This window comes from Phodopus roborovskii, unplaced genomic scaffold (genome assembly GCF_943737965.1).
Source record: "Phodopus roborovskii unplaced genomic scaffold, PHOROB, whole genome shotgun sequence".
NCBI classification, from domain to species: domain Eukaryota; kingdom Metazoa; phylum Chordata; class Mammalia; order Rodentia; family Cricetidae; genus Phodopus; species Phodopus roborovskii.
Window position 1 is genome coordinate 1449416 of NW_026126424.1, and position 12794 is coordinate 1462209.

Consider the following 12794-nt stretch of genomic DNA (forward strand, 5'->3'; position numbering starts at 1 on the left):
TCCCTGCCCTCCTAATTTTGTGTCTTTTTGTTTTGTTTTGCAAATGAAAGCCTTCAAGTGCACATACAGTTGGGTGCATGGCTTCCCACTGGAGCATAACTGACTTACCGGAGGCCACACCCTTAAAGAAAATCTACTCCCCAGCTCCCAGCCATTGCCACTAGTTCCTGGGCTAGGGGTGGGACTTCCTGGCCAACTCCTTTCCAGGCTAGGATTTTTGTGAGCTGTTGGTGAGCACACAAAATGGGGTGGTAGTGAGCCAAGGGGGCCTTCCTTCCCTTGGAGCGGGACTTAGGTTGCCGTTTTGTCGAATGGAGTGACCTTGCATCTCTCCTGTCTACAAAACTCCCAGACCTCAGCCACTCACTCCTTTAAGCCAGCGGCTTGCCTTGAAGATCCAAGGCTGTCCAGCAGCCTTTGTCCTAGCCTGGATCTGACACAGGCCTCTTCAGGCTCCCTCAGAATCGTTTGAAGATGGTTGTTTCTGGCCCAGCTCTGTCTTCATCTCCATCTCTAGCTGCTTGTTTCTCTTGCCACCTTCCTGCAGCATTACACCTGCAGCTTCCTGCAGTGTTCCACACCACCGCTTGCGGCTGCGTGCCTTCTCCTGGGCTTCCGGTGGTGGCGTTATACCCTGTTGCTGCTGCAGGCTGCAGTGTGTGTCCCCTTGCGCTCCCCGGGGTGTCAGGGTGAGTTCTCTCTCTTACACTCCCTGCAGTGCCCTACCCCCATACCCGCTGCTGCGTGGGTTCATCTGTGCTTTTCATGCGGCTCCTTTCTCTCCCGCACACCTAGCTTGTTTAGCCAGATCTTACACTTCCAGTATCTTGATCCTCATTTCCTAGAGGGGATAGAGACACTGGCGAGGGTCTACTGTAGAAGCAAAGCCTCCTCATTATGAATCTAGTTGAAGTTCTTAACTGCCATTTAAAATATCTGTGTACATATGTGGTGCGTGTAATTCACCCTGGGTTCTCCATTTACCCAAAATTGAATTCCCCACAAGTGACTCCGAGAGCTATAATGTGAGACTTTGTGCTTGGTGCTGCCTCTTGTGGATTCCAGTGGGGTAGCAGCTGTGCCGTGGGTGCACTGAAAGGAAGGTCAGGAGGTCTGCCAGCACCTATGGCAGCCCTTTGGGGGGTCTGATGGTTAAAATGAAAGCATCCCTCTCCGATGAACCCTCTTGAACTGTGGGGGAACTGTGAGCCAGGGCACACAGGTTGCTAATCTGGGAATCCAGATGGCTGTGGCTTGGGTACATCACACCTCATCTGCGGCAGTTGTGGGTTCCATGCAGAGAACCTTAAGAACAGCCACCACCCCGCCCCACCCAAGCCCCCCAATCGGCACCAGTTTCCACCCTGTAGCCATTAACAATGACAGGAAGCAGAGCTGGTGTTTCCGGGCTCTTTCTTCTACTAGGCACAATGCTTGGCGCTTCACCCCCGTTCTGAATTTCTTACAGTCCCTTGATGCAGACTTGATGCAGAGTGGTTTTAATGTCACTTCATTTTCAAGAATCATGCCCAGTGAGTGTCCCGTGCAGCTGGGATTTGACTCTAAAACACCTGGATCACAGTGCCTGAAAGACTTCCTCCCTGCCCACCCCCCCAGCAACACATACTTGGCTCTTAACCCCTGGGTTTGTGCATTCTGCAGACTCCAGTGTCTAGCGTGGACATTTGGGTATGCCTACTGTGCTAAAATAAAGATGTTTTTGTCAGCTGTGTAGACAGAGCCTTTGGCTCAGTGTCCTTGAACTAGTCTACTATTCTATAGAAGAACTATCCCACTGCGTCTCCGCCCTCTCCAGTCATAATTCCCTGCTTTTATTTCCAGATCATTAAAACACCGATGACTAGCCAGAAGACGTTCGAATCCCTGGTCGACTTTTGTAAAACCTTAGGAAAGCACCCTGTTTCTTGCAAGGTAAGGTGTGGGTTATGTTTTTGTCTGATTTCTGTTGCTATAGTAAAATACTCATGTCAGGGAATTATGAAGAAGGTGGGGAGTGTTATTCAGGTTGCAGTTCTAGAGCTTCGAGGGCATGATGCCAGTATCAGCTGAGCACCAGGGAAGGACCTTGTAGCTAAGTGGAGTCACGGAGGCCAGAGAACACTCAGGAGGAAGGAACACATCTTTGTCAGAGAGATGCTCGGGTCCGGTCGCTGGGAAGAACTCCATCCAGGAATGTCCCTTCTAAGACTCAAGCCTTCAGCCATCTAAGTATCTGTCTCTGGGGCCCATCTCTTAGAAATTCTACTCCATCTTCCCAGACACCAGAGTTCCAACACATGAACCCCTGGGGCAGAGTGTCGGTAGCCTGGGAGAGAGGTGACTTTATGTGGGCATGCTGCTCAGAGAACACTGCTAACAGACAGTGTGAGCCATGGGCCCTGTTGACAGCAGGCCTCTCCGTGTCCTGGAAGAGGGGTCAGCCCATGCCTCTGTTTTAGTTTGTAGGCCAGGAAACCTGACCCCTAAGCCAAGCCCCATACCACCATATGTGTAGTCTGAGAGAAGGGAGCCTTTAGTTCAGTTAAACAGAGGACTCAGGAGCCCCTTGATGAGCAGCTGTGTTTATAAAGGGTTTCTGTGGTCCCATCAGCTTCAACCATTTCTGTCCCTGGGGAATTGGAAGCCCGTGCATCAAGTCCAGTCTGGTGGACATAATGCCCCAGCAGAAAGGAGGGGATTTTGGAATGAACACTGCAGAGTTACAGGGTGCTGAGGCAGGGGAGACTAACCTGGCCGAGAGGTTTTCCTCAGTGGCATGTGGAGTTTTTGCTGTCAGAAAGCAAACTTGACCTCCATAGACCCCAAGCCCCCACCCCCAATCCTCTGTTTTGTTTTTTGTTTTTGAGACAGGGTTTCTCTGTGTAGCCCTGGCTGTCCTGGAACTCGCTCTGCAGACCAGGCTGTCCTTGAACTCACAGAGATCCTCCTGCCTCTGCCTCCTGAGTGCTGGGATTAAATGTGTGCGCCACCACTGCCCTGCTGTACTTATCCTTTATTCTCTGAACAAGCCATCTGGTAGTATAGGCTCCGGTGGCTAAAGAGGTGACTCGCGTTAGGAAGTAGTGTAATTAGTCTCACTAAAAAAAATTTTTTTTTTCGTTCTTTTAGTCACACTGGTGGCTGTTATGCTTGCTTGTACTCTCCTGCTACTGATTCTCTATTAAGTGGAGAACATAGTAATGATAGTAGCATATCAGCATAAGAAGGTAGTGGTTGGGGTAGGGTGGGTGGGAATGCTCCAGGCTGGGGTTCTCCTGGACTCCTTGACCAGTAAGTCGCAGAGTGCGCTCATTCTTCAGTGCAGGGGCAGACCACCTCAGGCTGGGGTGGTCTCCTCAGAGAGAACCTCTGTGTGTGACATCCTGAGACGACCTGTCCGGGTCAGTCAAGCTCTTGAGGAGGGTTTCCCTATATATGCCAGCCGCATAGAACGAGGATCACAAATGCTTTTGTAAAAGGCGGTAGATAGAGCTATGTGCTGTGGGACGGATTCCTCTTAGGGACAGATGGCCTATGTATAGTGGCCTCATAAGGTAGAACTGAGAAAGCCCCCAGGGCAGTTGCAGCCATCCTAAAGCTGCGCAGTGTGTTCCAAGCTTCTGGTAATGCTAGGGGACCTACAGTAATACTTGAAAATACACAGTGATGTCACTGGTTTACGTGTTTATCACAACACGCTTTTTAATGCCTTCTAATTTTTGTTTAAAGAAGCATAGGCCAGCTTCATACAGCTCTTAGGTGCTCTTGCTGGAGGAAAAACTAACTTCTGTCTGGAGCAGGTTGACATGCAGTGTGCGTGCTCACTTTGTGTTTGCTGTGTGCACTGCACTCCGGTACTCTCTGCTGAACCCAACGGTGAACCTGACCCTGAAGGATATATTTTGGCTGTTAACAGCACCATGTCATTAGTACCATCTTGGCCAAGTTGCTAGAACTGCTGGGCATGCGCACCCTGCAGCGGCCTGCTGGGCATGCGCACCCTGCAGCGGCCTGCTGGGCATGCGCACCCTGCAGCGGCCTTGCTGTCGGTGTGCAGGAGTGAAAGGGCATTTGGATCCTATTGCCGTGATGGTTGGTTTGTGTAGGGTGCAGTCGGGTTAGCTCTAGACAAACTGAGCTGACCTGGGGTGGCTCCGGAGAACCTGGGGAATGCTGCGCTTTGGAGGCCTGTTTAAGAATGGAGTGAGGGAATATTGCTGGATAAGCTAGAGTAAGGAACTTCACAGCACATTTTAAAAATGTGAATGGCAGCACAATCCAGGGTAAGGAGTGGTCTATGCTAAACGGAAGGCCGAAGTAATGAGGTCATTGTCTTCTTCTCTCCCCCCCGAAACAGGACACTCCTGGATTTATCGTGAACCGTCTCTTGGTGCCATACCTCATAGAGGCCATCAGGCTACACGAGCGAGGTACCTGTCCCAGGCCAGGCTAAGGCCCTCGGGTCTCAGTCTGTGTGTGGGAAGGCTTGGGCCATGCAGAACCTGGGAAGGGAGTTTCTGCTTTCTTGTTCTGCTGGACTAAGCTCAGCTTTGCCCCGGCCCTAGTACCGTTGTCACTGGCTTCCCAGGGTCACAGACCTCCCCTGGGGGAGTCCGTGACAGTCCAGGCTGCAGCATTGGCTTCGATGGTGCAGATCTAGATCCTGGATCGCCACTTTTAGTTAAAAGTTTACTACTTGGGGGTGATGGAGAGACGACTCAGCTGGGTCCAAGGTCGATTCCCAGCATCCGTGCTGGGCAGCTCACACACACCTGTAACTCAGCCTGGGCACGCATGCATGCGTGATGCCTGTTACATACACTCATACACATACACACATATGCAGACATGCCACTCATACACAAGCTTGCATGGTGCATGTTATGCATACAGAAACACCCACATATGCACAAATGTATGCGCAATAAACACCACAAATAATGAGGGTTTACTGCTTTCAAAAAGATAGTTATGGAAAAATAACCAGACTAGAAGTTGTTTAAAGTTCTTTAATGTAGAAAATCTGTAACTGTGTGACAGGAGATGGGAAATGAATGACAGGATTGATGAACATTAGGGAGGGACATTGTCCTTATTGGAAAAAAGTCATGAAGTGCTGCATTACATCTCATGAGTGATGTAAAATGTCGCCTTCTCTTAAAAAATTATTTTTGTGTGTGTGTGTGTGTGTGTGTGTGTGTGTGTGTGTGTGTGTGTGTGGTTTTTCTCTGTGTAACAGCCCTGGCCATCCTGGAACTCACTCTGTAGACTGGCCTCAAACTCTCAAAGATCCACCTGCCTCCGCCTCCTTAGTGCTGAGATAAAAGGCTTACGCCACTATGTCTACCACCGTGGCAAACACTTTTACCTGCTAAGCTATCACCTGGACCCAAAATGTCCTCTTCTAGTTGAGAAAGAATGACGTTGTCCACTGTAGAAACGTAAGCCTCATGATGTGGTCCATGGTTAGATGGGCACACACCCCCATGCCTGACTTCTTTCCCATTTCTGAGGACAGTGTGTGATGTCTCCTCTCCATGCCAACAAGCTGTACAGGGTAAAACACAAGTACGAGCATTTCTTTGAGTGACTTCATTTACAAATACTCTCAAGAATGCTATTCCCTAAACAAAGCATTTACACAGCTCCTTCCAGCACATAAAAGCGCATTTGCCTCCTCAAAATTGCCTTTAAATATTAAACTTGCCTCTGCTTTATGGAAGCAGTTGCCTACTTTTACTTCAAGATCAAACCAAAACTTCTAGGTTTATCCTCAACAAATGCGCCTAATTACACCTCAAAGAAAGTGTGTGGCATTTTGGCCTACCTTGAAAGACATCCATGTTTTGTTTTTCTCTCTCTCTCTCTAATAAATGCAATGTTTCAGAATGTAGCACCTTTTCATAGTTTTTCTTTCCCCCTCTGTAACTGGCTGTCCTCTGATACCACCCCCGTGTGCCAAGTATCTGATGTTAAGTTGGAAACTATTTTCTTCATTTCATTGCCCCTCGTCCTCACCTTTACGGTGTACCAGGAGAGGCAGGACCTGGCCCCAGGGCATGCTCTCAGTTTGCTCTTGGTGATTCTCTGGGTGGCCTGTCATTGCTGGTCCTGTGGCCTCTCTTTGTAGCTGCATCCTGTGACGGAGCATTTGTCCACCCTGGAGTTGCTAAGTGTCATGTTGGGTCGGGTTTGCAACATTTCACACTGTGGTCTGGATTCCAGGCCTCTTCTAGTGTCCCTTCAACCGCTCACCTAGCCAACACCAATGTGTGCTTAGCTGTGTGCGCAGACCCTGGTCTCTATTCACTGGTTCTGTGTCTCCACTGAAGACTCTAGGCCCACCCAGTCTCACTTGCCATTTGTTACCTTTGATACCTCCCTGCTATCTCTGTCCCTCTCTCTCCCAGCCCTAGCTCCTGCCAGGCCACTATAATGAGGCTCAGGCAGGCGGACACCCTGGTTACTGCTATCTTTCTTAGGTCTGTCCCCTCCACTCTGCTTGCTAAAAAGGTGTTGTATTGCCAAGAAAACCGGTCCGTTTCTGTCCGTGCACCTGTTGGGGCCTAGTCTCAGCCTGTGCTCTGACTTTCTTAGCTCCTTGGGGGAGAATTTTTCTGACCTATGCTATTGACACACCGTGTGTGTGTGTGTGTGTGTGTGTGTGTGTGGTCTGGAAGGATGTGTGGGAGACAGTTTGGTCAAGGCTTCAGAGAGCCCAGCAGCTGCCGATAGGCCATGAGTGTCCACCACACTTCTCACACCCTGTGTAGAAAGAATCTCATGGAGGCTCACTGTGTTTCTGACCTCTGACCTCTGACAGCTTCCTGTGGTAGACCTTCTCCATGTCTCTCACAGCTGAGTGCTGTCCATTGCTTGCTTCATTCCTTCAGACTTGGTGGAGGCTGGATGGGTGCAGTGTCCCAACTCTGAGGGTCACGGAGGTAGGTTTGGGAGCCTACAGACCCTGTCACGTGCTTACTCAGCTCCAGCAGGGTGGCCAGAGCACATGGTTAGCTCCTCTTAGCAGGGTTATGCTGTAATATCCTGGGGATGTCATAAGCTTACCCTCTAGTCACGGTAAGATGTCCTATTCAGTCACAAAAAGTCCCCAACGCCACACTCCCTACCACATCATGGCTCAAATGCAGCGGTTCTCTGGTAACTTGTATACTAAGTCTTCCTCCTCACCCTCAGACTCTGCCATTATCTCCACATACCCCACTCCATCTTCCCCACACAGCCCTACCTGCTGTCCCTGAGGTCCAGGCTGGGCATAATCTGCCTTTACTCTTAGCTTTGGCTCTCTTGGGTCATTTGCCACTCTTCCCTGTGGCGTGACACATCTGACTTCTCCAGCTGTCCTCCCTCCTGGGGGCATGGTTGGAGTCCTCCTCTTCATGCCTCTCACAGCTCCCGCCAGACAGGGTGAGGATTCAGCCATCAGTCCACAAGTAGTGCTGTCCACACAGACAATGCCTTGGAGTAGGCGTTTCAGCTGGTAATGTTAAGACTGGCCGGCAGGTGGCGCCAGAGAGCCAGAGACCAACTCAGCTATGGCAGCAGGTCCCAGGTTTGGGGGTTCTCAGAGGAAGAGACTCCTCATTATCCTGCGTTAAGGGCTCTGTATTGGGGTGGGGGTGTAGAAAAAGTGAAGCAGAGCTTTGTGGTGTGTGTGTGTGTGTGTGTGTGTTCTCGTTCAGTATTTCTTAAACTCTTGTAGTATCCAGTACTTAAACATATTGTGCATGTTGCTTTTTTTGTCTTTTTCTCTTTGCCTGTTTACTGATTTACTTAAGAAAGAATTGTTTCTAGAGTTCTGCTAACTTTTCAGATGCTTGTTTTTTTCTTTCTTTCTTTCTTTCTTTCTTTCTTTCTTTCTTTCTTTCTTTTAAACAGTGCTTTGTACTTCCAGTAATTTTGGAAACACAGTAATAACCAAGTGCGGGTCTGAAATGGGAATTATAGCCTTGTCTTTTAGGGCCCATAGTCTTTGACTTGGATTTGATCAAATGGCTTTAGGTTAAGTTAGATGCTGTTAGATTTGTCCCCAGGCTGTGTGCGTTCTTTGGAGAGGACACTGCCTGGATCAGTGAGCCATTGGTAAGGCTCTGACCGACAGCTGTGAAGACTCGCAGAGGTGAGGGGTGCCCTGGCTCCCAGTCTTGGCAGCTCTTGTTTCACAGACTGATGTAGAGGCTCTGATTGGCACCGCCCGAGCAGAAGCCTGAAGGAAGGGAGTGGTTGAGACCTGAAGGTATAGGAAGGCTTACTGACCCAGGGCACAGCATGGAGGGAGGGTCCTGGGCTGGAGCCTGTCAGGGCTCCGGCATCTGGAGGCAGCTGTAGCATCATGGACGCCTCAGTGTGCACATCCCGAACGATGTGTGGAGTCAGAGCCCAGCTACATGTGCCATCTCATGTCCTCTGCTGTAGTTTGTCTATGGTGCCGCTCAAGCTCTCTTTGGAGATTCTCTTCATCCTTCAGAACCAGGGCTTCGGGTGGGGGTGGCGCTGGTTAGGATGCTGCGATGGTGTTGCATCTACTCCTTCTCCCCATTAAGTCACCACTGCCTGGCTTTGCTGCTGTCTCTAGTGCCCAGTAGGTAATAGATACCAATATGGAGCAAAGCAGGGCTGAAGATAGAGCTCTCTGGTAGAACAATTGCTTAGCATGCTTGAGACCCTGGTCCCCACCCTGCCACGGGACCAGGAGGGAGGATGGGGGTGTGAGGTCGCCTGATGAGATGCATATGACCATTTTCACTTTCTTACTATGTAAAATTCCAAGTGTGATTTCCCAGATGCCTCTAATCCTAATTTTTAAAAGATTTTTTTTTTTAAGTGCGTGAGTGTTCTGCTGACATGTATGCCTGTACACCAGGTGTGTGTCTGGTGCCCACACAGGTCAGGGAAAAGTGTCAAATCCCCTGGGAGTGGAGTTACAGAAGGTTTTGAGCTGTCATGTGGTTGATAGGTCCTGGACAAGAGCAATGATTTCTCTTAACTATTGAGTACTCTCCGGCAGCCCCTCAAATCTTAATTATGATTATACTGGTGCTCCTACTAGGATTATACTAGTATACGCTTTATACTAAATCCTTAATATCACTCAAAGAAAATAAGAGTGGCTTTTTTTCATCTCTCTCTCTCTCTGTGTGTGTGTGTGTGCGCACGCGCGCGTCCCACTTGGTGGTCCAGGCTGGCTTGGAACTCACTGTTCACTTCCCTTCACCTCCCAGCTGCTGGGATTTCAGGCATATGCCACTGTGCTCAGTATTGTGATCACCTTAGATGGCACTGACATCCTCTGGCATTCTTTTAGTACTTTGTGTGTTTTTGGGAAATGTGATAGTATGACTTGGAAGTGTTTATTGTTGAGGAAGGGCCCAGTTGAGGTGTCTGATGTTTCTAGGTATGGAAATCACTGTTTTAGCACTTCATTTAGCTCTGGTAATTATTGACCACTGCTTTATGCTTTGAAGAAAAATTCTAGATAGATAGCCATGTCATACAGGTGGTTCCCATCTCTGATACTGGAGGCAGAATGTGTGGTTGCTTTCCATAAGGCCATCAACAGGATGGCATAGGGAGAAGTCTAAAGGAAAAGCCCAGAACCCCCATCCTCAGGTACTCAACACAGCACAGTGGTTCTACCTTACCTGAAGCTATTTAATCAAACCCATCCTCTAGACCCAGTGAACGCTAAGCACAAGATCACTTCCTGGTTCAGACTCACTGGACAGCTGCTGTACCCCTTAGAATACCAGGAAGGAGCTTGGCGTTGTAGATGAGTGCCTATACACTGCTACCAACTGAGCATGGCTTTGCAAGCCATTCTCATTAGTGCAGAACAAACGGTACATCATAGTTCTAGCTGTTTGGACTTTCTTTAAGTGGGTGGCTTACTGTGTGAGCCCAGGCCCAGCAGAATGCTCGTTGTGAAAAAAAATAAAATAAAATAAAAATACACATGTAACACATAAACAGAAACCTAAGCTTGTGTGCATGCTCAAGTTTGTATGTGTGAATGTATGTCTGTGCATATGTGTATACATGTGTGTGCATGCATGTGTGTAAGTGTGAAGCACATTTGTAAAAGAAAACTCTAGTATCAAATGATATGTTTTGTAAATGGCTCTGGACTTGAGAAATCCCATGCTGTTATGGGTCCAGTGTTCCCAGGACTGTGCTGTTCACGCTGAACTGGGCAGCAGGGTCTGGAGATCTCCTCATCTAGGGCAGTTGGTTTAAAAAGCTTATGACCTTTGTGGCATGTGATCTGAGACAAAAACCTTACCCACCCCAGGAACATGGGCTTCTATACATTTTTTGGATGTGTGTGTCTATACAATTGTAGTGATTCTAGAACTGACCCAGGCATGGGAAGAGTTGGAGGAAGGTGGTGGTGACTCAGGGCTGCCCTTTACAGGTGACGCATCTAAGGAGGACATTGATACTGCGATGAAGTTGGGAGCTGGGTACCCCATGGGTCCATTTGAGCTGCTTGACTATGTTGGGTTGGATACTACGAAGTTCATCTTGGATGGTAGGAATTAAAATCTCTTCTTTCTTTTTAAAAACTGGGCTTAATTGGTCTCTTAGAATTATAAATCATAATGTCAATTAATAAAAATTACAAGGAATCTTAAGAGTTTCAAAGTTCTGGCTTACCAAATCCATTTTGTGTTACTATAACCACATGCCTGAGGTAGGATACTTTAGAAAGAAGGAAAGAAAGGAAGAAGGAAAGAAAGGAAGAAAGAAAGGAAGAAAGAAAGGAAGAAAGAAAGGAAGGAAGGAAGGAAGGAAGGAAGGAAGGAAGGAAGGAAGGAAGGAAGAAGTTGTGTGGCTCTTGTTTCTGATAGCTGGAGATGCTCCAAATGACAAGATAGTCCTGTTGTGGCAGAGGCTAAAAAGCAAAACAGCTATGTGCAGAAAGGTCTACAGTGTGGGTATGGGATGTCCTGGTTTGTAATTGTCCACTTCCTCAAGAAGTAATCTAGTCACTAGATTTGACCCTGAGAAAACTGTAAGTTCACTTGTGTGGGTAGAGTCCTGTAAGTACCTTTCCAGGCCCTACCACTTGAAGAAGGTTCCACGGTTTTCCACACTGCCACCCTGGGAATCCTCAGCCTTTGGGAGAACAAAGCAGGTCCAGCCATAGCAGCAAATTAGAGATCTGCCCAGATGGCAGGAGGAAGGAGATGGCCCATTGTTGCTTAACAGGACAACTGTCTGTAACCTTTCATTTGGATATAATTATAGATCATAGGTGTTTCTAGTAGAACTCAGGTTTTGTGAGCCCTTCATTCAGTTCCCCAACAGGCATATCTTAAATAACCACACTACAAAATGAAAGTCAGCACATTGTCAGGGGTACGCTGCCATGCTATTACAATCTGATTTGTGTTACCTCCACTGAAATCAAGCTATTCAGACTGCTTTTAAAGGGAGTGGTTTGAGAGACAGCATAAAATAATTATTAAGCTGGATGAATGATGAACTTCTGAAGTCAATGTAGCATACTACTCCAGCATTCATCAAAACCCTTTAAATGTTGGGGAGAAGAAGGGTCTTAGTTGACAAAGGGAATCTGAAATTGTGTAGGACCAAGAAATACTGGTGGGAGCAATCCAGGACTTAACATGGATCTTCACAGCTAAGTGTCCCACTTGGGAATCCAGCTGCTAATGGCAGATTCTATTTGTGCTCTTGGGCAATTGCCTTGGTTTGCAGAAAGTCCTGGGTAGCAAGGCGTCCTGCAATGGAGCTAGGCTTCTAGCAGCACAGGCAAATAGTGGTAAGCACACTTTAGGGTCAGTGTTGGCTACACCAGCGAAGCTGGCCTTATGTCTTTGCCATGGTGGCCTGCATGGGTCCTGTGCCCCAGGATTGCCCTGAGAATGTCAAACCAAAGTGAGCCCTTGTCCTTCCTCTCAACAGGGTGGCATGAAATGGACCCAGAGAACCCCCTCTTCCAGCCCAGTCCTTCCATGAATAATCTGGTTGCCCAGAAGAAGCTGGGCAAGAAGACAGGAGAAGGATTTTACAAATACAAATGATGCTTCATGAGTCCATCGGGGAGCACCCAGCCAGCCATGGGGCACTCTGGGCGGTGCTTGCAAGCAAGGCTTGCTGCAGGCTGCCCGGTGGGCCCTCCCTTGCAGTCTCTCTGAAGCAACCATCTGACTAGTTGCAGTAATAAGATTCCTCCACTGAGATCTGATTCTCTGCTTTTGTCTGTTTGCTTCTGTGTGTTTTTTCTGTGCCTTGGGGCAAGCATCTTTTTTCTGAACCTTGCTGGTTTTTATAAAAGCATTACTTAGACTCATTCACTCAGGTCTTCTGGAAATGAATATGCCACGTTAATCGGTGTTGAACCCAGGGGGTAGGAACCATCGTGCCTACAGGTGCATCTAAGGGCGGCAGCCTGCACCTGAGGCCTTGCCTGCCTGGGAACATTTGCAGCCTGCAGCCTCAAACCTTACCCTACGTTCTGGGCACCGCCTTCGTTTACTTCTCATCTGGACAGGGCTCCTGGAGTGGCGGTGTAGTGCCTGTGACCTTGGTTTCTGGGAAAAGGCCCATCTTTGTGGCCATTCAAATCTTAACCATCACTGTCCAGCTCTCGTTTTTTTTTTTTTTTTTTTTTTTTTTTTTTTTGTTTTTTGTTTTGTTTTTTTGATGAGAAATCAGTGCTACAAAGTGCCTATGAATTGACTACAATGCAATCTTTTACTCTGTAAAAATTGGGATGGAAATAAATAAACTGACATAACGTAGAATCGTAA

The 12794-nt window shown here is 48.1% G+C and overlaps 1 protein-coding gene across 1 annotated transcript in view; it reads left to right on the top strand.

Annotated features, from left to right (window-relative positions):
- Positions 1 to 12794, top strand: part of Hadh (hydroxyacyl-CoA dehydrogenase) — a 38974-nt gene extending 26180 nt beyond the window's left edge. The window contains exons 5-8 of the mRNA XM_051185501.1: positions 1843 to 1932; positions 4358 to 4430; positions 10433 to 10549; positions 11947 to 12794. Of these exons, the coding sequence (XP_051041458.1) occupies positions 1843 to 1932; positions 4358 to 4430; positions 10433 to 10549; positions 11947 to 12065 (399 nt within the window). The 3' untranslated portion in view covers positions 12066 to 12794. The remainder of the gene's footprint in view (positions 1 to 1842; positions 1933 to 4357; positions 4431 to 10432; positions 10550 to 11946) is intronic.